General features: G+C 40.6%; 4 protein-coding genes across 5 annotated transcripts in view; 1 reads left to right on the top strand and 3 right to left on the bottom strand.

Annotated features, from left to right (window-relative positions):
- Positions 1-880: 880 nt before the first annotated feature.
- Positions 881-6,405, bottom strand: pdrg1 (p53 and DNA-damage regulated 1). Of its 2 annotated transcripts, none has more exons than XM_069175406.1 (5): positions 6,312-6,405; positions 5,117-5,192; positions 4,836-4,910; positions 4,631-4,711; positions 881-2,724 (listed from the first exon to the last, which is right to left on the bottom strand). In XM_069175406.1, exons 1-5 carry the CDS (start codon positions 6,393-6,395, stop codon positions 2,642-2,644), a joined length of 399 nt encoding a protein of 132 aa, XP_069031507.1. In that variant the 5' UTR covers positions 6,396-6,405; the 3' UTR covers positions 881-2,641. The 2 variants fall into 2 exon arrangements, with proteins under 2 accessions (XP_069031507.1, XP_069031581.1); XM_069175480.1 differs by lacking the exon at positions 881-2,724 and adding an exon at positions 2,757-3,045.
- A 1,492-nt stretch (positions 6,406-7,897) lies between these two features.
- On the bottom strand, positions 7,898-11,623 carry fam217bb (family with sequence similarity 217 member Bb). The gene is made up of 4 exons (XM_069175302.1): positions 11,089-11,623; positions 10,653-10,737; positions 9,793-9,857; positions 7,898-9,715 (listed from the first exon to the last, which is right to left on the bottom strand). The coding sequence occupies exons 1-4, from the start codon at positions 11,202-11,204 to the stop codon at positions 8,368-8,370; spliced, it is 1,614 nt and encodes a 537-aa protein (XP_069031403.1). The 5' UTR covers positions 11,205-11,623; the 3' UTR covers positions 7,898-8,367.
- A 1,759-nt stretch (positions 11,624-13,382) lies between these two features.
- On the top strand, positions 13,383-16,080 carry LOC138213712 (zinc finger protein 605-like). The gene is made up of 2 exons (XM_069174995.1): positions 13,383-13,619; positions 14,716-16,080. The coding sequence occupies exons 1-2, from the start codon at positions 13,427-13,429 to the stop codon at positions 15,681-15,683; spliced, it is 1,161 nt and encodes a 386-aa protein (XP_069031096.1). The 5' UTR covers positions 13,383-13,426; the 3' UTR covers positions 15,684-16,080.
- Positions 16,081-18,437: 2,357 nt separating this feature from the next.
- The window catches only part of aldh1l1 (aldehyde dehydrogenase 1 family, member L1), a 28,601-nt gene continuing 20,571 nt past the window's right edge, over positions 18,438-26,467 (bottom strand). The window contains exons 8-23 of the mRNA XM_069174889.1: positions 25,626-25,751; positions 25,448-25,539; positions 24,585-24,732; positions 24,363-24,482; positions 23,511-23,638; positions 23,082-23,232; positions 22,866-22,936; positions 22,283-22,388; positions 22,115-22,202; positions 21,928-22,021; positions 21,738-21,837; positions 21,546-21,644; positions 20,666-20,831; positions 20,424-20,529; positions 20,114-20,313; positions 18,438-18,885 (exon numbers count right to left, since the gene is read on the bottom strand). Of these exons, the coding sequence (XP_069030990.1) occupies positions 18,830-18,885; positions 20,114-20,313; positions 20,424-20,529; positions 20,666-20,831; positions 21,546-21,644; positions 21,738-21,837; positions 21,928-22,021; positions 22,115-22,202; positions 22,283-22,388; positions 22,866-22,936; positions 23,082-23,232; positions 23,511-23,638; positions 24,363-24,482; positions 24,585-24,732; positions 25,448-25,539; positions 25,626-25,751 (1,851 nt within the window). The 3' untranslated portion in view covers positions 18,438-18,829. The remainder of the gene's footprint in view (positions 18,886-20,113; positions 20,314-20,423; positions 20,530-20,665; positions 20,832-21,545; positions 21,645-21,737; positions 21,838-21,927; positions 22,022-22,114; positions 22,203-22,282; positions 22,389-22,865; positions 22,937-23,081; positions 23,233-23,510; positions 23,639-24,362; positions 24,483-24,584; positions 24,733-25,447; positions 25,540-25,625; positions 25,752-26,467) is intronic.

Below are 26,467 nucleotides of genomic sequence, written 5' to 3'. Positions count from 1 at the left end.
CAAAACCACCTCCACACGCACACGCACACGCGCGCGCGCGCGCACACACACACACACACACACACACACACACAGACACACTCTCTCTCTCACACACACACACCACTGTGACTGCCATCGCCCCTCCCTTAGCCTCAGGCTATTCATGTCTTCTCGTGCTCAATGGCATGTCAGACAGCGGAATCAAACCGCAGTATCCCTATTTATTAAGTTCACACCACCTCAGGACAGCTCACTGGTTGTTTATCGCTCAGATTGTGACTAAGGATGTCTCAACTGAGGGAAAGAAAAAAAAAAGAAAAAAAAAAACATGTTTTTTTAAAAATACAGTGAAGCACAACAGCTGTACAAAACATGCAAATCAGCCAAAAATAATCATATTTAAATACATGTATTTAAAGACTGGGTGGAAAGTTAAAAAAAAAAAAAAAAAAAAAAAAAAGAGTTCAAAACACGGGCGTATAAAACTTACTACATGGTGACACCATAATCTTAAATAACACTGAATGAATTTACAAACAACAATTATTTCAAGTACTCGTTGAAGCGATAATCGTGGCATATTTTAATGAGAGGGAAGGCTGTGGAGGTAGACAGTGAATACAGTGTGGATGCCTGCACTGCACTGCCATCTTCTGACTAAGAAAAGCAACCAAACAACCAAAATGTTCTGTTACAGCAAGTGCCAACACATTACATGTTGAGCCATGATGGATAGATTGCATACAAGCCCCAGAATAAAGACAATTACAAACCTGGTCGATGTAGACAAAACTTTGAATCCAAAGTAAAGTCTGATTCATAACATCCACAAATACACAATCAAAGACGCACTGAGCACATCAGTCCTGTTACCCCCCCCCCCCCCCCCCCTCCAGCTTGTCACCACGTCCACAAGGTGGTGCTCTCATCAAATAAATTAGGCAACCCTCCTCAGTGGGTGTGCTGGCTCTGCTACAACTACAGCTAATTCATGACATTAATTTAATAACCGTTAAGGTTAATTAACCTTAATTTAATACATTATAACTTGGTTTAATCTGTATTTAAAAAATACACCAATGCTTTAATTTCAGATTTTTTTTTAAAATTTTATTTTAATCTCTGCTGTCTAAAATCACCGATTATCTCGATAACAGAAAAGTCGTTAGGTGTGACCCTAAGACTTAGCCGACAAACATCCAGGACTTGTGGGAAATTGTGTTTCCTAAAGGCAGCTAAAAAAAAACGTGAACACTGAATAAACAATAACATTTGATTGTTCATTTGAACAGTTCTCTCTTAGTCGGAACATTGAACCGCCAAAGTTAATGCTGGCACTGTAAACACGTTGCCATTATTTTAAAATAAATCCAGGTAATTCAGTGACAATGTTACCACAACCGATAGAAACGAGCATTGGAGCTTGGCGAATAGTCTAATAACCTGTAGTTTTACTTGAACAAATTACTGCCTGAAATTTTGGAAATATGCATGTTTGGTTTACACGCTCGCTGGCAGCGTGGCTTGCACCGAGAGATCTATTCCACTGCCAAGGTTGAGGCCAGCGGCTAAAGCACATCCACAGCACCAGCTAACAGTCCAAAACACATCATCAGCAATACTTTGTATACACAGCTGTGTTCACACTCTTTTTTCAGAGGCAGGTTAACCCTGCTTCTTCTTAGATGCTGTTTTAAAGAAGCTTATAAGGATGGCTAAAACGTATTGGAGTCGGAGTGGCAAAGATAACGAGTATACCGAAGTATGACATTCATTTATCTGCCGTTATACCTTTAGACATGTCTGTTGCATGTTTACACTACCGTTAATATCTCAGGGGATGTAAGACAAACGTGATCATCTTATCCACCACTCTATGTCCTGTATGTAAACGTTGAAGTCTTTATGTGGTTGTTCTACTTAACTCTATTCTGCTTGTTGGATTCTGCATTTTAAATAAATCAATTGAAATCTGGCATTGTTGTACATCAATGATCACTAGCAGAAATATTGTATTCCTGTAAGATTTTTGTTTTTAATCAATTCCGTGAAGCACCTTTTTTTTTTTCAGAGTACACCCCTGTAGAAATCTTTTTTAGGGTCAGGTTCACACTTTCTTAAGTCGGTCGTAAAACAACAGACAGATGCCTACATGGACACTGAAACAGGTTCAGCTTGCTACAGTTATTCCTTCTATTCATAAAAGACACGTTTCTAATGTTTCATTTAAGTGATGGGGGACAAAACAGACTACTGATGTACAAATGTATTGAGAAGCTAAGGTGAGGCTACAGCCATCTCTGAAAAATAAAGTGAGTATCCTCCAAAGGTATAGAGTAAAATGTCCTCCTTTTGTTTCTGCGCTGAACTGCAGTGAAGGGATAGTAACCAAACAAGGGCATTTTAAACTTAAAAAGATTAAAACTCTGGGAGGAATCCTTTAGATTTGTCAAACTCGGACTGCTGGAGCCTCATACTGACTTGAGGTAAACTCTGAATACAATTTTAAATGGAATGATTACCGCGTCCTCCCATCAGTACATTGAAAATGCGTTAAGAGGGCAGTTGAACAGGGGGAAGGATTACGCCAAGCAAAATCGGACTATTGTTTGCAGACAGACTTTGAACAATCACCAAACAACTTTTTTAGGATTTAATGTCATCTCTTCAAAAGGCTGTTAATAGCTTTGATTTCATCAGTGGACAGTGGAGAAAGATTGTAGCCTCTCAGCTCGGGTTTTCCTGCAAAAGAACAGAAAGACAACACGTCATGGGCACTTTTCACAGAACATCACGGATGATATTTCACTATCATGAAAGCAGATAGTAGCAACTGAAAAGTTACAACTCACATTGGCTGCTATAATGACTACGGGATTCTCCCATAATGAACATGAAGGATTTCTCAGGAGATTTAAGAGTTTGACAACACTTCAGCATCAATCGGACGTTTATTAGGAAAATGTTTGCTTTCAGGATAAACATGGAGACCAAACATTTATCCCATGAAGACTTGCAGAGCTTTTGCAGACGTGATGACGGTGTTTTTCCTTGCTTTCAGGGCTCAAAGATGAAAGGTCAAAAAAATGGTCGAAGTGGCACAAATGTTAAGTTCAGAATGAATCCAAAGCAAAAAGCCTGATGACTCCTTCCATTTATTAAAAACCTTCTATCTAGATTCATTAGCATTTCCAGACCGTACACAAGTGGAATCTGCCAGAATTAGCAATATAATAAAGGCTTATCTCAGCAATACAATTGCAATTTTTTTTGTAAAGGGCTGGATTAATACCAGAAACACAACAATAGCATGTGGTCCAGTTCAGCAGCACCAACATGTACAGCCTTACAATTAGCTCAAGCTTTCAGAATATACTACTATTAGGGCTAAATTACAGTAAAATTACTTTACACCATGACTACCAGGGATCAAAGAAAACAAATAGAGAGTGTTGGACTCTCCAAATGAACTAAGACCGAATACGCGAAAATCACATTAAAAAAAAAAAGAAAAAAAAAAGCAGGCCTGTTGTTGACAGTTGACTGTAAAGTACTAGATTTGGATATAAACCCATTTTAGGCCCATTAGAGCAAAAGAAGTGCAGGACCGGCATTAGACTGACCTCCTTGATATGAGGAAGTGGAAGCCGTTTTACACATAGATACATATTCACTGATGTATTTACTGTATGTATACAGTATGTATACAAAGATAAATACTCTTCAGTCAATACAGATGGCTGAGACCATTAAAAGCTAACAATAGGACATAGACCGCAAAACAACTTTATTCTGAACATGGCCCACCAGTTGCAGGATAATCACTGAAACACTGATGAAAATAATGCAAGTCAGAAAAAGTGAGACTTCTTCATACCCATTCCCAAAGCCAATGAAAAGTAGAAGGGACCCACAAGCGTGGTCAGGAAAAAAAGGATGTATAATCTTGTGACTTTTCAACAGGGTTCGCTGGGTTAAGGATTCACCAGCTTATTCCGGAGTGATGCATGAGGAGCCCAAGAGGGTTTTAAACTGAACGTCTCCGTTTGAAGTTTACAACGGGACTCAGTAGAGCACTCGGTGTGGCGATGTTTCTGTTTTTTTGTTGTTGTTTTTTATGAACCATCAAGTACATTTTCTATGAAGCTAAGAAAAAGTGACACTTGCCGTTTTGACCAATGAAAGATACAACTCGTCTACTGAACTAGTAGTATCTTTTGAAATCTATTTTTGTGTCAGTATGACTTCTACTGGAGTGCCTGTAATAAACATTAGTGTTATAATGTTATAACACTTTATATAAAGGAAGACATCCGTATTGGCTGGTTTTTACATAATTGCACCGTGTTATTATATTTTCATTAATAAAAAAAGGTGCGACTCCTGCATTTTGCAATCACTACTGTAATATGTAATAATTTATAACAAAGTGTGGGGAAATTTAGGACATATTGTGTTCAAGTTGTTAATGACAAAGTATGTGTTGTTACATAAGGAAGTTTTTTTTTTTACATTTTGTTGAGTTATTGAATGATGCAGTGTTATTACAACACATCAATGACATTTCCCCATGTCAAACTAATGATTAAAATTAGCACATAAAAAAATGGCCAACTGAAATGTATTACAGTCAGAACACTCTCCGTACCTTGGATCTCATTGAGACCATTGACTTTTGCTTTCAGCCCTTTGCGAAGGTCATTTATCTCCTTATCCAGCTGTTCCTGGTCTACGGATGGAAAAACAAAGATCGAAAAAGTTTAGGATGATGTGTAAAACAAATCTATTATTATTCAAAATTATAGCAGAAAGCTATCCAATACATTCAGATTTTATTATCTGGAAATCTTTACCTTTCTGAATCATCTCTCTTGTCTTGGAATTGGGAAATTTGATGAACATGTTCCCAAAGCAAACCTTCACTTTCTCTGCAAATGTCAGCAGTGTTAAATATCAATTGAAGTACAGTGACATCTACAACTACACACACACACACACACACACACACATAAAGACAGTAACGTGTCATTTCCACTGGGACATTTCTGCAATCAGTTTTAATAAACAAAGCTATGAGTGTCCACTGACTTCCTCTCTCTTTTGTGGCAACACGCTGCCATGAAGGTTCACTCACCTGAATCTGACATTTCATGTTTCAGTGCATTCAGAGCCTCCCTGTTCTTGTTTCTCTTTGTGTCCAAGTCCACAATCTGGAATAATAACAGACAACCTTAGTTCATGACATCATACAGCAGGCGATGCTGCAAAATCCATTAACTAGCTCATTATGTAATTTAAAAAAGCAAGCCAAAGTTAATATACATTTTAACAGCTACATATTGTAGTTGAATGTGTATAAAGTAAATATGAAATTACACACATATACATATATATATACATATATAAAGAGATAAAGATAAAAGCCTTAATGCAGTCTGAAATCTACTTTCAAATTGGTCACACCTTTATTCTGTTTGTGAAAATTCAGCAAAGGGACATTTCACTGTTTTCTTTACAGACTATCTCACGCAGGCTAAACATTCTTCATAACAGTTTCTGATGAGTGAAACATTTATTGTACTCGTGAAAATAAATTACAAAAGTTACATTTCATTGCTTTTTACCACATCTAGACCAATTGGACCCGGTCCAGATATAAAACCACTGTATCGAGACTGATAAAAAAAAAAAAAAAAAAAAAAAAAAAAAAGCTGGATTAAATGAATTCAGAACGAGTTGAGATACTGTAAAAAAAAAATATTTTTTTTTTTTAAATGTTTCTGATTCACAAGGATCAACTAGTTCAGGTTTGACCTGTCAAAGCTGAGTGGTCACGGATCTGGACCAGGTCCAATACGGTCTAGAAACAAAGACACGACATGTCCCTTTGCTACATCTTCACAAATAGAGCATCCCGGCCAGAGTTAAGAGTTTATCTAAAACATCAAACATCCTTTTACCAAAATAAGAGCTTTAAATTTTTTTTTTTTAAAAATCCGTCTCTCAAGAGCTGAAAGTAAAGTTTGTTCCCTGCGTGTTTCTGTTGTTGGGTTATCAGTGTGTTCCGGAATTTTACAGCCCTACTAGTATTAACAAAGAGTTGCAAGTCTATAAAGATCACATCAAAAACTTTCAATTTAAAATATAGGTTCGTCATAATACGCTGACTGACAGCCACAAGCTCACAATTTAGCTGGCCGGCTTAGCTGGTAGCGCTCGAAGTTATTTACAGTCTTGGCAGCAAACAGCTGTGCATGTCAAGTCTTTCCTCGTGGCCGCGCTCTGCATATTATTTACAATTTATTCGTACCTACTACGTATTTAATTACCTGTTGTTTAGTAGTGAGAACATCCTCAGCTGCCTCCTCGACTTCTGTTAAATACTCCAAAGCACGCTGGGATTCCGCGTCCATTTTTGTTTTGGCTGTGTCGCCACAAAAATACGTCCGGTGTGAAACAGCAAATGAGAACCAAAAAGGACCGCCAGGGGACATTTTCTGTCTCTTCCAACCACCCACTTTACATGATTTAGGCTAAGTTTTTTTTTTTTTTTTAGAAAAGTACAACTAATACATCGGTAAAAATTAAAGCATATGTCTGGTTTATTTATTAAGCAGTTTGTTAATCTGCTGGCCTGTCAATTGTGGCAATGTCTCATATTGGACATTATCAGGATTTTTCAACCTAACGAGAGTCTGTATGTGTATTTCTGTGTCAGCTTAGCAAAATTCCCTCATGCTCAGGCTCTGTAAGGTTCCATGGGGACTAAGAGTGTAAAACAGTCGTCAAGTTGTGCCACTAAACTTACAGTGGAATGACATCCAGGCTTTAAATTGGCCATTGAAGGACATTATTACAAGTTTTTTTATTAGCTCTGAGGCTGTTGCTTTTATGTTTTTGGTTCTTATTTCTCTGGAACATCATCATGGTGGCAGGCGGCACAGTGGTGCAGTGGTTAGCATTGTCCCCTCACAGCAAAAAGGTTCGGGGTTTGAATCCGGGCCTTGGACTCTCTGTGGGGAGTTTGCATGTTCTCCCTGTGCCTGTGTGGGTTCTCTCCGGGTACTCCGGCTTCCTCCCACCATCCAAAGACATGCGTCTCAGGTTAATTGGTGGTTCTACAAATTACCCTTAGGTGTGAATGGTCTTTGTTTCCGTCTGTCTCTATGTGGCCCTGTGATGGACTGGCGACCTGTCCAGGGTGTACCCTGCCTTTGCCCTAAGTGAGCTGGGATAGGCTCCAGTGACCCTGTTCAGGATAAAATAGATAATGGATGGATCATCATGGTTGAATTGTCTTGCAGGATGCATGAGGTTTTCCTCCAGGAAATTCATTCTCTCCCTTCTCCGAACTAACCTTTCAGCCAGGTCCTGTTGCAGGGTAACTCGATCTCTATGAATAGCATACACTTGAGCAAAACTTGAGAGCAAAATATTGATAGTTTTAATGTCCAGGCCTCGGCTGGATGTGTTATAAAATGCAAACCAACAACATTGTTCACGGCAAATTCAGTGAAGTGGCCACCGAGTAATACTATTGAAATGGATGAAGCATTTGTTGTATTTCATTTCTGATGTATCAAATTTGGCAGAGCTGCCGTTGCATTTTTAGAATGGGTTCAGTAACATTAGTGTTTGCTGACTCATTACCATAAAGCTCTCTATTTTACTATTTTCAGCAGTAGCACTTTTTTGTTCCATTTTTCAAGACTTCTGGTGATGTGGATGTAAAGAATTTCCTCATTTCAACATTCTCCTAAGTTTCTCTTACCCATGCAGTCCAAGACTGCTCATGTCAACCTTAGAAGCGAAGAAGCTGTCACTGACTGAATTGTTTTATTTTCATCTTTGTTTGTTTTCCAGGCAAAAATAGCCTATGCCTTATTGATCTGAAGAATGACACTTTTCAATTAAAAATGTTTGGTATCCTTTAATAACTTTTTGTGACTATTTATATATTTGTTTTGAGAGACGTTGTAGTGTTGGGTACTTAATTTACCTAACAGTGTTGAAAAGTCATTCGTACAAACATATACAAAATCTATTGTGTTGAAAAAGGCTTACAGGATTATTTTAATGAAACAAAAATGTCATATATAAATCCGCAGGCTCTTTATGTATGATCAATCATGTAAACATCCACTGGGGCATTAGCTTATTTGACTGCAATTACAGTATTGGAGTCAACATAATCATGTGACAATCAAAAGAACAAAAAAATCAGGCAAATAATACACAGTACATATAATAGTAATACATGAACAAGCTTGCTGTACTTGTTGTAAACCCATTCAAATAAAGAAGAATGACTGAAAATGTTCATTCATAAACAATAGTGAATATAGTTATGGCATTCAGAATACAAATACAGCAGTTAACTTGCTGTTATGTAATAAATTCAACCTGTTTCGGTCTGCTTGGCCTCCTTATAGGAGAATATTTTGACCCAGGTAAATTGTCCATTATTGCAGTGACAGCATCTGGTTTTATTTCCCGTTCCTTAAACTCAGCTGCTCTCATCCTCTCAGCTCCTCCTTTTCTACACTCAGAGCCACTCCGTCTTTTCTCTGATCCATTCTGTTGTCTTTCTACTCCACCTCTCCTCTGCTCTGAGCCACTCCTTCTCCTAAACCCTCCTGTCCTATAGTCTAACACATCCCCCTTCCCAGTGAGGTCACTAGAATCCCAGGCAGTAGGCAGGTAGGAGTGAGGCCTAGTAGTAGTAGTAGTAGTAGTAGTAGCACCTTGGACGGGGTTGCGGATGTTTCCTGAAGCTTGCATTCTCCTCAGGTGGTTGTTGGTCCTCACGGGGCTGCTGAACCTCTGAACCCGGGAGCCCCTGTCTGTAGAATGCACCCGGCTCTCGCTGTAGCTCCTTTTGGGGTGCGACACAGGCGCCCTGCTGCACTCCAGCATGGAACTCAGTCTGGACTGAGCAGCGTGAGAGGAGCGGCAGCACGACGCGCTAAAGGCGGAGTAGCGTATCTGGCAGAGAGTGCAGGTGCAGCCGGAGAGCAGGGTGGAGTGACTGGCCAGGGGGGAGAGGATGGTAATGGGGAAGGCACGCTGACTCTGGAGGATGCACTTGGGAGAGCTTAGGCGTGATGAGGCAGCAGCCGGTGACCTGTGACAGCTGGATATAATTTCTGACACCTCGGTCTTCCCACTCTCCTCCTGGACAGTCTGGATCTGACGCCACTCCAGCTGCAGCAACCTCTCCAGGTACCTTTCCAAAGGGCCTACAGGCCTGGGCCGAGGGGCCCCCTGGCCCTCCATGTTATAGAAAACAGCCAGCTGACTCAGGCTCCATGAATTAAAAGGTGGAGGGAGGAAGTCTGGGAAGTCAAAACCACCATGGCCATGTCTTCCAGTACTGTGGCTGCGAGAGGAGCAATTTGCAGCTTCAATGACCTCTGGCCTGAGCTCGAGCTGCGGAGGAACATGACCAGAGGGCGACGCAGAAAGTTTCTCTGACTCCGACAAGTCAGTGTCATCATCATCCTCCTCTCCGAGACCTCCAACCTCTGGCTCCGGTGAGTGTCTCTCTGGTAGATCAGTGATTGCATCAGACATGTGGTGGCAGGGGAAGGCTGCTGTGTGTCTGCTCCTTCTGAGACCTGTGTGCTTGTGTTCTCTGTGGCCGCAGCGCTGAGCAGCCAGCTGCCCCTTCGGCTCCATCCTGTCCGCTGCAGGGGACACCGGGTGAGACTTTGAGTCTGAGGTTCCCTGAGCACTGTGGGGAAAAGTAAATGTTATTATTTTAGCACCCAGGCAGAACAGAATAAGACAAAATCTGCACAGTAATCTCACCTGTGTTGATTATTGGATTTGGTCAAGGAGGTGTTAGGCCTGTGCTTTCTTCTTTGCTGCAGCCTCTGAGATTACAGACAGGTTACTGTTATCATACATTACATTGTTCTCTTATCACTGATACATGTACATTATATGGCTGAAACTAATGCTGATTTCCACTATTAATCTTTTTTGACAATTTGCATCACCGTGTAAGTCAAAAAGCAATTTAAGAAAACATCTTCACCAATTTGACAATACCAGCACAATATTAAGAAAACAAACAAATGTGCAATTACAGAAAACACAACCAAATACAGATGTGGGTGCAGTTTGTTTCTGCATTTGGTTGTGTTTCCTTTATTTGAAGCATTTTTTTCTCATCAAACTGCAGAGGTTTTCTTGGTTTGCTTGTGTTTTCTTTTTTTTTTCAAAATACAATGTTTTAATTTCAGGGCAACCATAAAATTGTCCTGCCAATCACCTTATTGATTAAAAAATAGTCAATTTGAAATTTCATTCAGGCAGTAAATTGAGTGAGGGGTTGTTGAAGTAGCAAGGTTGATAAGTTGTCAGTTGTTTTTGGACTGAACGTCTGTTAAATATCCTACTTCAAGCTGATTCCACAGCTCTCTGTAGGGCATGCATGTCTAAACATATAGAAAATCGTGATATCTCTGAGGAAACATTCAAAACTTAAAAGGTATAGTTTTAAAAGAAGCAAAACCAGCAAATCCAAATAAATGAGAAGCTGAAATCTGAAACTTTTGGCCATTTATGCTTAAAAAAAAAAAAATCATTAATGAAACTAGTTGCAGATCATTTTCCAGTCGGATGGATTTCATCGACACATCGTCTAAGTCTTACTCCTCACTTACTTTCTCGTCATTATTGTCCTGACTTGGGAACGTGTCCTGCGGCGGCAGAGACTTCCTTTGTGACTGCCGCCTTCCCATTTTGTTGCTTGAGAAAAATATATTGAAAAAAAATTAAATATTAAACACATTCATTGACCCAGATAAAACTGTCTGAGAAAAAAAATAAAATAGATATAGGCATTTAGAGACAATAACAAAAGCGGCTGTTTGCAGGACGGACATGGCGGTATTTGTAATGTGTTTGCGCATACAGTGAGCGCTCATAGATCAAAGTGCAGTCACACACCATCAACCAGCGTCTCCGCGCCGCCACTGATGCCCCATTAACGTCTACCAAATAAACAGCACCTCCGTCTCCACCGTCTATTACTGTTTAATAATACATAATAATAATAATAATAATAATAATAATAATAATAATAATATCTGACGCTACCTGGCCACATTAGGCCTATTGTTGCTCCACGAAGCCTTCTTCTTCCATTCCCTCTCTCTGATGGAGACCCTCTCCAGACACGGTTGTGTCACTCGCTCCTGCAGAATGGTGCCCATCCCAGTTTACAACGAGCACCAATGAAATTGGCGAGTGGGTTGTTCACGCGAAAAACGATGGTGTGATCATAATGAGAGGATGGCCAAAATGCACAAAATGCACCCCTTTTTAAATTTTTTTTATTTTTTTTTATTGTATTTGATGAACGATTCAGCTGTCGTCCAGCAGAGCGCAGCGCAGCTTCGTCCTGTTCATCTGGGAATGATAAACTGCCACAACGTCGCTATGTAAATTAACCCACACACCGTTTTAGTCACAACCTCGATCTGAAACTGAAATTTAACATTTAGCCTCGTGTTTTCTCAAACCCCTCTTTTGTCTGACTATTGTTTTTTTTTTTTTTTTTTAAACATTTGGATTTATAATATTGCTGGTTATGTAACCAGGCTGTCAAAGAGTCACAGCTTTGTTCAACCTTGTATTTCTTTAACTCTCGGTTGGCTAAAAATGACCTAATGCGTTTCTTTTCAAATAAAATAGTAACTCAGGGAAAAAGTGTATCCTTCCCGCAGCTGTCCCAGATTTATCTTCAACTGGCAAATGTCAACAACTGCTGTATCTAGACTAATTCAAAACACATGGGTGTGCAAAGAAAGGCTATAACATTGCTGCGACAGAACTTTCTCTTTATGGTGTACTTTCCCAAATACCAACCAGCAGGGTTGCGCACTTTTGGAGTGAGACCTGTTTTAGACTCTGCCCAAACTAATCACACCACATAGAGGGAGCCTCAAAGCCCCTCCTTTATGAAAAATCAGATGTTAAACGGATACCTGTCTGGAGGACAAAGACAGCTATCAGCTGGCACATTTCAGCAATATCGGCCCATAAGCATAAAAGAGAGTACAAATATTGCAGTTTGTGTTGTGTGCCTGTAGTTGATGGAGGTGCACTCTTAATAAAGTATATACCTACCTACCTACCTACCACTCACAGACCTCTTCAAAATCACCCTTCATGCAGGTCTCATTCACGCTGATCTAAAATTTCACATCTGCAGTATAGGCCTACTTACCTACCATAACTCCTTTGCTTGAGCATTAAACATCTCTGTGTGTCAGTTTCTGGTAGACAAAACCCAATTTTAGGAATTACGCATGCATAAAAGAGGACCATTTTAATTAGCTTATGTTATTTGATCAAATAATTCACATTTTAAAGTGCTACGGCCCCAATGCACTTAATGCAGTTGTATGTCTTCTATGGCTCAGAGCCATGACCAATAACCATGAAGGGAGCTTTTTAAATAATCTAGCAAAAATAACCCTGATGTCGCTTTCAAAAGTGCATGGTGGAATCTGATGTTTCTGGCTTAAAGATATTTTGGCCCTGGCTGTTTCTTTAAATCGGTCTCTTGTTGCCCATCTGGAATAGGCTACAGCACAGCAATGCTAAATTGCTGGAGTGTCCCTTTAAATCATGGACAATAGATAATGAGTGTTTGAACCTGGAGCTTTTGAGGCACTTGGTGGTCTGGGGCCCTTTTTCAGTATTGACACAGGCTGGTTGCTGTTTTATGTTTTTTTTTTTTTTGTGCAATTCAACTGTTGATATATTTCTTTCTCTATCAAAGTCATCTCCAGGTTATATCATTCCTAAGTAAAAGGAAATAGAAGGAAATAGAACTAAGACAAAATAGGCTGTAAGACACGCAGAACACAATAGAGTTGGACTTGGAAGAAGAACAGAAGGCAGCAGGAAAGAGCGAACAATAACAAATAGGTTGAGAATAGGTCATAGCGAACTGAACAGCACAATATAATCGGAAAGCACTAAACAGGACTTTGTGAACATCACCAACTAACAGAAACTGTAGAACACGTGATGGATAATTGTGGGAGGTAGCCTATGTGGCACAGAGGAATGACTTGATGAATGAGTTGAGAAGATTAAGTAGGACTGGAACAGGGTTGAAAGGCGTTCTTAAGTGTGGGGACAAGGCGGAAGATGTTTGGTCAGCTTCCTGGTGAGGACTGATACACATAGTCTAACAGGCTGGGAGCCGTAGGAAGTAACTAGAATCAGAAGATGGCAGTACGCACTACTATCCATAATGTTGCACAGATTATGGATGCAAGCTTCCCTTAAAACCCAAAGATGTAGAAGAAGAAGAAGAAGAAGGATCAACCGAACAGAAGAGGGCAGCAACTCCCCACTTCCGCATCTGATCTGCCAGAGAAGAAGAAGTGACCACCGTCGGTTTGTTTTCTTTTCGTACAAAATGTCTAAGTTACATCAGCTAAAACTATTTGTCAATGAGCGACTCACAGCGGCAGCGGAGGAAATCTTCGGCGCTGTGGAAAGAACCATCTTAGAGTTTCAAAGCGACATTTATGGGTCAACGGAGGATGTGAAATACAGCGAGCTGCTAACGCTAGCGGAGGCTCTGAAACGGGAGGAGGTGTTCACACAAGGTTGGTGATCAGCCGCTTTATTTAGGCTGGCTCCCGCCGGCGACGAGACCCGTACATTCACGATGGTTCCGGTCTCTCGAGGTCTCGGCACGCATCCGGGCAACACGCCCGGTTTTTTTTTTTTTTTTTTCCCCCGTAAAGTAAAACCTCGATTCAAAACAAGCAGCTGTGTTACAGATCTGTAAGTGACAACTGGCACACGCGGATTTATCATCTCAACCATGAACCTAATGTTCAGCTCAGAGCGCACTTTCGATCGTTAAATCGCTTCAGAAAGTCGAGGGGTCGTGGAGCGACGAGCTGGGTCGATGCGTAAAGTGACGTTCGCGTTTTTTTTTTCGGAGGGGCAGAGCGCGTCTCTGTCAAGACCTCTGAAGGCGCAAACCGGGCGAGTTTTCTTTGACGTCTGCGTGGTTGTTAACCATACTTGCCCCCCCCCCACCTGTGACTTCCCTCTGTGCGCCAAATGACACGCAATTTGATGTAGCTCGAGTTTCAGGTCATGGTGAAATTGCGCAGGTACCGGTGGTCAATAAAAGTGCGTAACTTCTGTCTGCTCAGTGGACATCCCGCTGCCGCGCGCAACAGGGTGCAGTGTCCGATTCGTGTTCTTTATTTGGGTACAGGGACTGTCTATGTGATAGAAACTAGTACTTTTATTGCCCTGGATATGTATTTTTTGTTGTTGTTTTAAAGCAGGTTTGTTTGTTGCCGTTTTCATGCTCGGCAAAAAAAAACAACAACAATTAAGTTTTGTGCTGGAGATGAGAGGATGGTGAGTTTTACTCATTCAAGAGTCAAAACATCACCATGATCGCTTCAAATGAAAGGAAATGTAAATCTTATTTTTGCATGTAAATTCTAAACAAAGCAATTATTTGTCTTGCTTTATCTAATTTCTTCAATGATAACATTTGCAGAGATGTTTATAAGTTGTATTATAACCTTAAGTGAAGTTATAAGTAAAAAAAACAAATCTAAATATAGCATATGTGCAGAATAGAAAGAGTATTGTCTCGTGTTGCAGTATGACACATCTTGCCATGTGTATTAGTGATGTTTGTCATCCACATATTCTTTCCCACCGTGTCCACAGCCTCCCCAGTGCCCAGTGTCTCCATCCAGCCTTCATGCACAGAGGACAGGCAGGTAGGGGTGAAGCTGCACACACCGAGACCAGAATTTCTGGAGAAAAAGGAACACTGGCCGAGCGGAGACAAAGGGAGACTGCAGGACCTGTTTCAAGGAGAAGCCTTTGCTTTTGTCAAGTCTGAGCAGAGGACAGAGTCTTGTTGTCAGAGCCAAACTGTGGCCGGCACAGAGGGAGCGCTTCTTCTACCCCACACGTCAACAGAGTGGAAGAAAACTGAAGAGGAAATGGATGGATACGGAGGGTTCGATTTCTGCCAGCCAATCTCCTCTGATAGTGGGGCTGAAAATGATACCGGTGATGCCGAATGGATGAAGGGCAGTGGCTTAAACTCGTGCTCGACGGCGGCGAAGGCAAATGCAAGTGTGAAGCAAAGACAGGACGGTCCCATCTTAAACACTCAGCCAAGGACAAATGAGAAACCTTTTTGCTGTAAGCTATGTGGAAAAGCTTTCCACCGCAGGTATTCGTTAACGATACATCTTAAAACACACGCAAACAATACGCCCGCTATCCGTCCTTCAAATCATGCAGTATCTGCAGAGATTGGGCCTCAACTCTTAGAGACATATAAGGAGGACAATCTGTGTCACATCTGCGGCAAAACGTTTACCACGAGGACCCATTTAAAAAGGCACATGCTGATCCACACAGGACAGAAGCCACACTGTTGTAAAGAATGTGGCAGGAGATTTGCACGAGGTGAGTCTCTGAGAATACACATGAGGATCCACACAGTGGAGACGCCGTACACATGCGAAGTGTGCAAGAAAGGATTCAGACAGAGGAGCAACCTGATAAGTCACATGAGAATGCACACAGGAGAGAAACCTTATCGCTGCGGCATCTGCTCCAGACCTTTTGCATACAAGAAGGACATGATGAGACACACGCAAGTCCACACGAAGACGTGAAAACCACCGTGTGGTCTTGTACACAGTTTAAATGGAGCTACATTAGATCTTGATCTCAAATATTTTTAGAGTTCACTTTGTAGTGATCGATTATCATTTCACAATAAATCAACTAGTTCTGTTAACTGTAGGTTTTACAAATTTTACCATGAGCGCATTGATACAAATCCCACAAAAAGTCACGATGGGGGATTTTTTTGTTTTTTGGATCAATTTTTGAATTTCCATATGACTGACCAACAGGAAACAGTTTTTTTTTTTTTATCTAGTCCTGTTAAAACACATTGCCAGCTGAGGGAAACCAGGTAGGCAGGTAGTACAGAAAGGAAAGAGGGGGTGACACTTGGTGCACATTACTCATTTAATTGCAATAAAGGCTGTGACGGGTGGAGCCGTGGCTGGATGTGGTTACTGCTCCAAATTTGGCTGCTGCTGCTGCTCTGGCTTAATCTACATGGATTTTTCCAGTTGCCGAAACACCACAGGAATTCGGGAATAACCCTCTGAACCCCAAGCAGTGTCTGGGCGTCTTTTGCTTCTGTTAAAATGTTTTGCTTGTTTGCTCTATTTTGTTGGTAACTGTGGGCTCTTAAAGTTTCAGTGCATCAGCGTGTCCTGCATTTCCATGGGAACATCACCACTATGACTTGAAATCGTGAGAACTCAAAAATATCTTTGAAGCAGTGCTACCAAGTGAAATTGTCATACATTATAAAAACATTATTTAAAAAAACAGTAAGTTGAGCATTTATTCCACAAAAGAGGTGCTTCACAAGATATACATATTAAACTATTGACAGTTTTACAACCTCTACCAACCTCTATTTGTTCTCCCCTCTGTGCTCCAGCCTGCACTTAAGTCGTCATGACTTCATGACTGTTGGTCTCAGGCGAGTTATTCAACGCATCCCTGTTGCCCTGAGGAGCACAACTGGAAAGCCTTTTTTTTGGAGGGGGGGGGATTTCAAATGACACATATAGAATAAAGTGATTCCCCTTAAATAAATATTATTTCACACTTGGACCGGCAAAATTTTAAAACTGAATAACTGAAACAAAACTAATTTCCATGACATTTTTAAGACAACCACCTTTCAAACCTTTTCAGTACACAACTGCATACGACCGCTAAATGTAGTAACTGTTACATTCATTAAAAACGAATGTGTTACAGCCAGAACTGTAACAATCACAGTGACAACTCAGCCACTCAGTCATTATCACAGCCAATAGCCTCAACACAGTCTCAATCAGCCCCCGCAGCAGTCAGTGGGAGAACTGGTGAACCAGCTCCTTTAGTTTTCTGTCTAAATGCAAATAACGAGACTTGTGCCTGAGCAGTCACAGCTGAGGGTGCAGTACAATCCGCCTTTAGTCCCATCCAGCGGCAGACTACCGTCATGCATAAAAATGCAGAAGTTGTTGCAAGTAACGCAAAATGTATTGTGAGGAAATGCAAAAATTGGTCCAGAAAAAAACCTTTTGAGTTTTCCATAGCAACCAGCATCTCATGCAACATCAGACAACAGCCCAGGATTATTACTCGAGAGGGGGAATTATGTGGCGGCAGTAATGTCCAGGTAGGTCAAGTATATACGACATAATTACACAACTATGATAGAATAGGAAGGAACTGAATTAAATAAGCTTAAAAAAAAAACACCACATATTATTGTTAAGTTTATAAATAAGGGTCAGTTATAATACAGGCCTCATACTGTATATTATTCTGCATGTTCAGAGTCTAGTTTGGGAAATAAAGGGAAAGCTGACAGCTGTGCTTTTTTGTTATCATTTAAAAGCAATGTCCTTCACAGTTCAAAGTGAGGCTGTCTCAGCTGCATGTGCGTGTTAAAATAAACTCCCACACCCTCCCGATGGCACACGGAACAAGTTCTCTGTTCCCTTTTCCAAAACCGATGATCCGACTTTCACACACACACTTCATTCGTGGCCAGCTGTGTGGAAGGGAGACTAAATGAAAAATGAAAAAAAAAAAAGTTTTTGTTTGTGGCACTTTTAACGCACGACACTGGCAATGCCTCACCGGAGAGATTGTCTAAAAATATGCACCATTACCCATGTTTTTAAAAGAATAGTTTTTTGTACATGATTTCCTGTGAGCTGACGTGGGACACATTTTCAGATGTCCCAAGTCCTGCACACTGAAAAAGTCACTTTAAACACTCGCAAATATAAACTATTATAATATGCAAAACATAACTATTAAGGAAAGCAAAGTGATTCTATAGATAAGAACTTGCATAAACTGCGGGAATTGCTGTAAATTTACACAGTTTAACTTCGAGCTACAAAATGACGACAAAGATGCAAAATTACTTTTTGCAGCCTCTCATATCCTACCGTTATAATGCTTTTCGCACACTCCGCTTGATCAAAACTAAATTTGAAGCGAGTACTAAAAACTAACTCGTAGAAGTTGGCCACTGAGAGTCTGTCTTGTTAATATTGTTGAAGGAGTTATTCCCTGGTTGAAATAATCATCTTGTACTGTATTTCTTTTGAAGGATAGTCTTTGTATGTCTTTGTTTTTAAGACATTAAATGCTGATGTTTTTAAGAAGTTTGACTTTTATTTCAAGCAAGATGAAAAACGAATGTGTAAGTGTGGCACCGGTGCATGAGGTCAAGTTTGAGAATCTAGAGTTAACATCAGCAGTTTCGAAACTTATTTGCCAAAAACGATTTAGAAATAAACAAATAAAGGGGTCTGCAAGAGTGGGATGCTCAGCAGTTTTCATTGATAGCCAAAACATTTTATTGTGAATGTTACATTTTGTAGGACTTGTCTGACCTAATGTAAGCCATATTAGAAATGCTGTCTTGTAACTAAATTACACTCAAATCACTTGGTCAAACTAATACAAAACATTAATTTGCATAGTTCAGGACAATATTAGGAAACTTTCATACAACATGGATCTGTTATTGAGGATTAAACAATGATGCGTTAGACGAATTTATCAGGTCAGTGTAATCAACGAGCATGTTAGGGCACATACAGTATCATAGTTAGCAACACTTGATTTGCCTTGTGTGTTCCTGTGCTTGTCTCCTCTGTCAGTGTTCACACACGTCATTATTTTAGGTGGCCCTCTAACGGTCTTCTGCCACCTGTGATGAAACTCAATACTCGATGGTCACGGCCTTTGTCTTCAGGTATTCATTAAGAGCGTCTTGTCCTGTTGGAATGACACAGACACTGACAGTAAGTATGGATACGAGTCAACACAGGCTTACACTGTCCTGATGCTACCAGGTGGGTTTGTTACCAGCAAGGTCACACAGGGAGGAAACAGGCGGGTGTTTGTAGCTCTGCCTCATGAGTATCCCCTTCCACCACAAAGGGAAGTCATACTTTTGTTATTGCAATGGGCAAGAACGACTTCCAGGAGCGGTCCTTATTACAGCGGAGCTAAAGGGGCCTCGGACTGAAAACTCTCTGCTCTCGGACCAGTAAGTCGTGCAGGGGATGTGAAGTGTTGACCATGACTGTAGTTTGAGCAGTTTGTGCCACAACCTCCTCAGAGCAAGCCTCTCAATTGTTCCCCAGTGGAGAATAATACTATTTTAAATGCCTTATTTTGTCCTCCAGTCAGTCAAAAAACAACAACAACATATGGATAGTATTCACTTTACTGTCATAGAGACTTAAAATAACTGTATGGTTTAAGAAATAAGTACCTGAATAAATGAGAAATTTAAATTTTGGAATTAACTTTCTATGAATTGATTAATTCAAATATTTTGTAATAAAAACACAACTTACAGTAACTTCATGAACACTTAGGCAATTGCCCTTTAGTATAATACAACAGTGTTACCTGGAGAAAGTCATAGTAAGTGATACATTCCAGAGAGCACGGCATAAGAAACGCTGGACTTCTGAGAAGCCAGGTTTCACATAACCATATCATCTGATTGAAGTTCAAGCAAAAACAAGTACAAAGGTTGAATCCAAATGCCTAGAAATATCCTGAAGTGAACTTGCTTGTTTGCAGTGATTGCCTCGAAAGTTTGTGCAACAAAATATTAGGTTAAGGGTCCAATTATAAAACAGTTTTGTGGAATCAAAAGTCAAATGCAGGACTTTCACAGTAGACTTTAGGTGCAGATTTTAGTAGTCTTAGTTTATTTATTCGATTAACTGTTAATTCAATGCAATATGAATGTGAAAATATAAAAGAAAAAAAAGGTATGTAGGTATGTCTGATGGATAAAATAAACAGGTTAATTTAGGCCTGTTTTAAGCAGTCAAGTTAAGATTAAAAGTGAGAATTAGTGTTTATAATTCTATTTGGGGAATTTTTTTTTTTTTTACTGTTTTATTAGATTTCAATGAAACTTATTATAGAGATACATTAATAACAACAACTACAGCTATACAGTAAAAGCGGCAGTTTTTCTTACCCAGGTCTTTGCCAAATCCAGACTGCTTGAAGCCGCCGAATGGCGAAGCCACATCAGTCTTGTTGTAGGTGTTGACGAAAACGGTGCCAGCATTGAGCCTTTCACTGACATACAGAGCTTTGCTGATGTCACGGGTGAAAACCCCTGATGCCAGGCCGTACTCTGTAGCGTTGGCCCTCCTCAGGACATCTTCCACCTCACTGAAGGCAGGGAGACAGTAAGGATTAGTTTTAGGTGATAAATGGGGAGAAAGTGTGTGTGTGTGTGTGTGTGTGAGGGGAGGGGGGGGCAGTGGTGAATTTTAACGTACCCATTCTTGAACTTGGAAATGATCATGACGGGGCCGAATGACTCCTCTATAGCAATGTACATATGGTCCTGCACATCAGTAAACACTGTGGGTTCAAAGAAGAAACCTGGAAGCAGACATACAGAGAGAGAGCACATTACAGACCTACATGTGAAATGAATATAAAATCCATCTACAGAATCCAATATAACAGAGGTGGACCACATTGACTGGTTCATAACTTCAAGCTTGTGTTGCCTTACCTGGTCGCTGTACCTGTTTGCCACCACAGATCAGGGTGGCTCCCTCCTTGACGCCAGTCTGACAATACTCCACCAGTTTGTCCAGGTGGGCTTTATGATTCTGAGGGCCGTGGTCTGTGGAGCGGTCCAGTGGATCACCAACCTTCATCTTCCTGACTTCCTCAATCTGAGATTAAAGACAAAGAAACAGTCTTTAAAAAGGTCATATCAGCAACATTTATAGGTCCATTTCTGACAGCACTTTCACAGCCTCATATTGGGATGCAGTTCATTTCATTTCCACTGGATGTCAATGTCCATTCTATGCCAATTATAACACATAGAGCTTTTTTTTTTTTTTTTTTTTATCAACCAGTCACTCCTTTTAAAAGGATGCGTTACACCTCGCAACAGGATCAACCGCTCCTCCTCACTTAGATAAAGAACCTCTTTCCCTTCCTGGGAATTAGCTGTTGTGTGAAATATGATGACCACACTCATTATGTGAATCCAATTAAGCTGCTGGCATTAAGCTTTCATAGAAAGATGAATTTCTCAGGTTCAGCCATGTTGTTTGTTTACATTTGGTGTTGGTGAGCTGTCAGGGCATCAAGCTCAACTTAAACATGTTGAACTTTAAAATAAGCAGTATGAAAGAAAGCTCTCCGTCTACGAGTCAGTGTATGAACAGTATTATGATGATTTGATGTGAAACTAATGGCCGTTACTGTAAAATCAAACACATAACATGATGCCTTCAATGTAAAAAAAAGAATAATAAAGCTGATCTGTCAAAAGTGATTAATCAAAGCTGACATAAATCCAGATCAGAGCGCCGCTTTTTGCTGTTCAGTGATCTGAGTAGAGAAACATTGACAGTGTGCAATCCACGGACACATACCACTCTTTTCACAAACTGGTCATGAATGGAGTCTTCCACAAACAGTCTGCCAGCTGCGATGCAATTCTCTCCCTTGTTGAAGAACACTGAGCTCATGCCCTGAAATATACAGACAGCAACACGGTGGTCGTACTTCTGCAACTATTTACATGTGTGAAAATTACAAAGAAAAATGTCCCTTAATGTACACACCATGCGCACAGCCTTGTCCATGTCACAGTCACTGAAGATGATGAGTGGGGATTTCCCACCCAGTTCAAGAGAGACTTTCTTTACGTTACTGACAGCACAGCTTTAAATGGAGAAAACAATTACACAAAGGTGAGCATTAATGTTACACTTTGTTTAGATGAGACTTTTATAAAGGTGCTTTACTTCTCACCTCTTCATGATGTGTTTACCAATTTCAGTGGAACCTGTGAAGCCAAGTTTACGGACGTCAGGATGGTCGGACAGACGCTGACCCACCAGAGCACCTACAGGAAAAAGATCAGTTCCATAACAACTCACAGAGCTTCATCAGTCATCGTCAGGATCACGTCATTCATTTATTGTGTCTGTGTTCCTACCTGACCCAGGCAGAATGTTGACCACTCCTTTGGGCAGACCTGCTCTTGCTGCCAACTCAGCAAACTTCAGAGCTGTCAAGGGAGTCACCTGGGAACAAATAGTATAAAAGAGAAATTAATAATAATTTTACTTTCTTAAGAACAGTGTCTGTCAGATAGGACTCTGACCTGTGCAGGTTTGAGGACAACTGTGTTTCCAGCTGTCAGGCAAGCTGCTGTCTTCCAGGCTAGCATCATCAGAGGGTAGTTCCAAGGAATCACGATGGCGCACACTCTGAGGAGAAAGAAAGGGAGAGTTTTTGGGTGTTAATGAATCAGAGTAATGAAAGAGAGGAGACTAGCTCCTCGATACAATTTGCAAATGTACACTTTAAAGCAGTCATTGTGAAAGCTGGGATTCTACTAATTAAGAAGTAATTTGCCCAGCCTAATGGCATAACTGCATTTTATTCATCATTCATATAGCAAAATAAGAAAACACAACAGGTTTCTTTTCAGCACTATCACCAGGCTGACAAAGAGCCACAGCTCTGTTGAGCCTAAAATTCCTTTAGCTCTCATTAGTAATGAATTCATGAACATTATACAGATAACCTTCTAACTATTAGGGAAAGGTTTAACTGCAACTTGCATTTAAAAGAATGAGGCACCAACTTGTTTTCCTTCATACATCTATGGTCCTTCAGATACATGTTCATAAACCAAAGTAATGTATCAAACTTTTTTTAAAATCCACTCCTTCATTTCTCACCCTATTGGTTCCTTCTTGGTGAAAGTGAGGTTACGATTGGGCCTGGCCTGGTTGATGGGGATGGTGCTGCCCTGTAAAAGAAGGACATCATCATCATTCCTCATCATTATTTAAATGTATTTACCTGTGTAGTGTATCTGGGATGTATCAAAATCTCATTTAATTTTCTCTGCAAATAAAAGGATGAGGTTCAGGTTTTTAAATCAGCTGTCTTACCTGGATCTTGTCACACCAGCCAGCAAAGTAGCGGAAAGTTTGGATGGACATGCCCACATGGGTTTTGAGGGCCAAAGTGTAAACAGCTCCGGAGTCAATGGATTCGATGGTTGCTAGCTCTTCCTGGTGCTCTTCCATCAGGTCAGCCAACCTGTGGGCAGAGTGGCAGATGAGGCACATTGTCAGTGACATCATTAAACTGCTTGATTAATTCAGCAAGAAAAATACGAGTCCTCAAACAGGACAATGAACCAAAACACAGAGCTAAAAGCACCCAAATATGGCTTAGAACAAAAATACTGGAAGGGTATCAATTAATTTGTCCACATCCGTACGTGTGGGAAGTCTGGGTGTCAAATTGCTGCGCTACAGACCATTCTGTTAATTGATGCTGAATTTCAGTTGCCGTCGGTGTGTTTGTATACTGACTTGTAGATGAGTCTGCCTCTGTCTCTTGGGTTCATCTTTCCCCACTCCCCCTCTTCAAAGGCCTCCTTAGCAGCAGCCACTGCCGTGTCCACATCACTTATCTGAGCCAGAGCCACGTCACAGATGGCCTGAAGGACAATCAGGGCAAAAAATAAATAAATCACAAAGCCACAAATCATTAGCGAGAGAATTGAAATGGATCGCTACAAGTACTTGGAAGTCAACTTGAATGACGGACTGGACTGAAGGACCAACATGTGAATCATAAATGGGGATTGAACTGACAACCTTTTGATTAGTGGGGAACCTGCGCTACCACCTGAACCACAGCCGCCCATGTATAAGACGGGGGTTAAACTGACTCAGCTCAGATCTTTTAATGCAAGGTTGCAAGGGGCCATCTACTGCACTGTGGTCTGCTGGGGGAGCAGCGTCAAGGCCAGAGATGTCATTGCGATCAATTAACTCCTTCACAAGGCTAGAACTATCATTAGTCAAAACCTGGAGTAGTTTGAGTCAGTGAGGAGCAGATCACTGAAAAAAAAAAAACTGCTCTCTATCATGGACAATCCATCCCACCCACTCCATGACACAAATAGAGCAAAACTCATTATCCAACAAAATAATTTAGCTCTGCTGTCATACAGAATATTTTAGGAAATCATTGTTACTTTTCATCATAACAGCTCACCTCTGCGTGAGCACTGTTGTACAAGCATATGTACATACTGTTTTAATGACACATGTATGATTTGTATTATTCATTGCCATTTTTGCCCATTCTTGTTGCTTGTATTCTTATTACTTTTATTGGTTTTCAGGTGGTAGCACATAATGATTGGTGTTCCTTACCGAGCCGTCAGTGGGGTTGATGGTCTTGTAGGTCTTTCCTCCCTCTGCATCGACAAACTCTCCGTTGATGAACAGCTGATGAGGCATCTTTATGGTCATGTTGTTAATGCTCTTTTCCACCTGAGTAGTTAAACAGTGCACGTGAAAAAAAAATGACAACATCTTGTCTTCCCTGCGCTTCACAGCAACAAATACTGTGAATTCAAAATTAAGTCAGCTCACATAGTCGACGACCAGTTCCTCTTCATCATCCTCCCCTCGGAGTTTCCTAACGCACATCTGGATGAAATCCTGGAAGGTGGTGTTCATGTAGACATCCTCGTTCTGCAGCTGACAGCTGCTGGTCCGAAGCTTCACCTCCTCCACAAGCCTGAAGGCAGAAATGGAGGTGGAAGTAGGTGGGGGGTAATGTCTATGGAGCTCTTTACGGTTGTAGCTGGTTGAAGTGGATTTATATTAGACTGCAACTGATTTTTTTTTTTTTTTTTTTTAATATAAATTGATCCCGATTATCTTCTGAATTAATCAACCAGCTTGTTTTCAAAAACATAGGAAACAGTAAGAAATTCCCATCGCCTTAAAACCATTAAAAATAAATACTAATTATGAAAATAAATGAAAGGAAAAGCAGCGTATCCTCACACTGGGAAATCTGGAACCATTTAAAATGGGCTATTTTGCATGAAAATCAATAATGCGGAAAGGTGAGTTCTATATGGAGATTTTAATGCTTATGTTTTTGTTGTGGAAACTTGATTATCAATCATTGAAACTGACGAGGCTCGAGTTGCTGTTCTTTATGCAGAAAGGCACTGCAAACGTTTTGAGTCACCCACTAAAGCTGCAGGATGTGTTTAAACACATTGCAGATTGTATTTTTTTTTTTTAAAGCACTAGACAGATGCATTCCCATAACTTTTGATGTTATGTTACTATCATATAAACAATCTAACCTGTCCACGTCACTTTCAGATGTTTGTAATTCTGGTAATCAGGGAACTGACGTGTATACAAGTAGAATATGACACAAGTAAGAGAGGAACAATACAAAGAAACCTATTTGATGTAGTTCTATTATTTATTACCTGACCACATCCATGGAAGCAGCACCAGACTTGAAGAAATCCGTGGAGTCTTCGATCTGACTCACATTAGTCAGGATGCTCTGCCACACTGCCTGGAAGATATTATGTCAAAAGTGAGCACACGGACAAAAGCTTTTATTCCCAACTTGCCTTGAATTAGTAGGAGAGGAGGTCCTACCCTCATCTGCTCAGCAAAGGTTTTCTCCTCCTCAGTGAGCTCCACAGCAGCACTGGTCCCGGAACGAAAGTACTGTGCAGCAGCAATCATCTTCCCATCTTCAAACTGCAGATTCTTCACAAGCAGCTGCAGAAAAAAGGCAAACGTGAAAACAGTGTCACCCAAAAACATGATTCAAAAAACATTAGATAAGCAGTGTTACAGTTTCTGTCTGTGTAGAAAGCATGTCGACAGCAGTAGAAATGTATTTAACAAATTCAACAGAAGAAAAAAAAAAAAAAACTCCAACAACTGTTACACTACATTCATTAAAAATTCTGTTACAACCCTTGAACTACCTTTGACACTCCTGCACAGGTTTATACAGTCACAATTAGGCTAATATTCAGACTCCTTCACTGTTTGCACTACCATTGGGGAATAGATTTAAATCTTAATGGATATCATTATTATTTTCCATCAATCCACACTCAACATGAATGTCAACATTTTTTTTTCATCCTTATCCAATACTTTGTGGAAGCTTCTTCGGCAGCAGTTTCTTAAGTCTCTACAAGCTTTGCATCCTTTTGTTGCAATTCTCCTAGCAGATCCTCTAAAGCTAAAGAGATTGGGATGGGAGGCATTCGTGAACAGTCATCTTCAGGTCCACCCACGGATGTCCTACGGGGTTAAGGTCTGGACTTCGACTGGGCTTTTGACATGCACGAGGGGTCGGGAGAGCCGGACAACAGATCTTTGCCCAGGGACGCCTCAACAGTTTGATTCGGCCATGAATGGGAATATTGGCTGAGTAAAGTGTGCCAAGGGAAGCAGGCCGATGTAACACAGCCTACCTGAAC

Source organism: Embiotoca jacksoni, unplaced genomic scaffold (assembly GCF_022577435.1).
Source record: "Embiotoca jacksoni isolate LCO1_2020_lvr unplaced genomic scaffold, fEmbJac1.0.p SCAF_1, whole genome shotgun sequence".
In the NCBI taxonomy this organism is placed as follows: domain Eukaryota; kingdom Metazoa; phylum Chordata; class Actinopteri; family Embiotocidae; genus Embiotoca; species Embiotoca jacksoni.
Note: the sequence above shows the minus strand (reverse complement) of the source record. Positions and strands in the feature narration are given on the sequence as shown.

Coding starts and splice junctions, on each gene's coding strand:
- pdrg1 (XM_069175406.1), bottom strand. CDS start 6,395: ATGGACGCGGAATCCCAGCGTGCTTTGGAGTATTTAACAGAAGTCGAG. Junction 4,911..5,116: donor ACATGAAATGTCAGATTCAG/GTGAGTGAACCT, acceptor TGACATTTGCAG/AGAAAGTGAAGGTTTGCTTT. Junction 4,712..4,835: donor AAGAGAGATGATTCAGAAAG/GTAAAGATTTCC, acceptor TTCCATCCGTAG/ACCAGGAACAGCTGGATAAG.
- fam217bb (XM_069175302.1), bottom strand. CDS start 11,204: ATGGGCACCATTCTGCAGGAGCGAGTGACACAACCGTGTCTGGAGAGG. Junction 10,738..11,088: donor AATAGGCCTAATGTGGCCAG/GTAGCGTCAGAT, acceptor ATTTTTCTCAAG/CAACAAAATGGGAAGGCGGC. Junction 9,858..10,652: donor AGGACAATAATGACGAGAAA/GTAAGTGAGGAG, acceptor CTGTAATCTCAG/AGGCTGCAGCAAAGAAGAAA.
- LOC138213712 (XM_069174995.1), top strand. CDS start 13,427: ATGTCTAAGTTACATCAGCTAAAACTATTTGTCAATGAGCGACTCACA. Junction 13,620..14,715: donor GGAGGAGGTGTTCACACAAG/GTTGGTGATCAG, acceptor CCGTGTCCACAG/CCTCCCCAGTGCCCAGTGTC.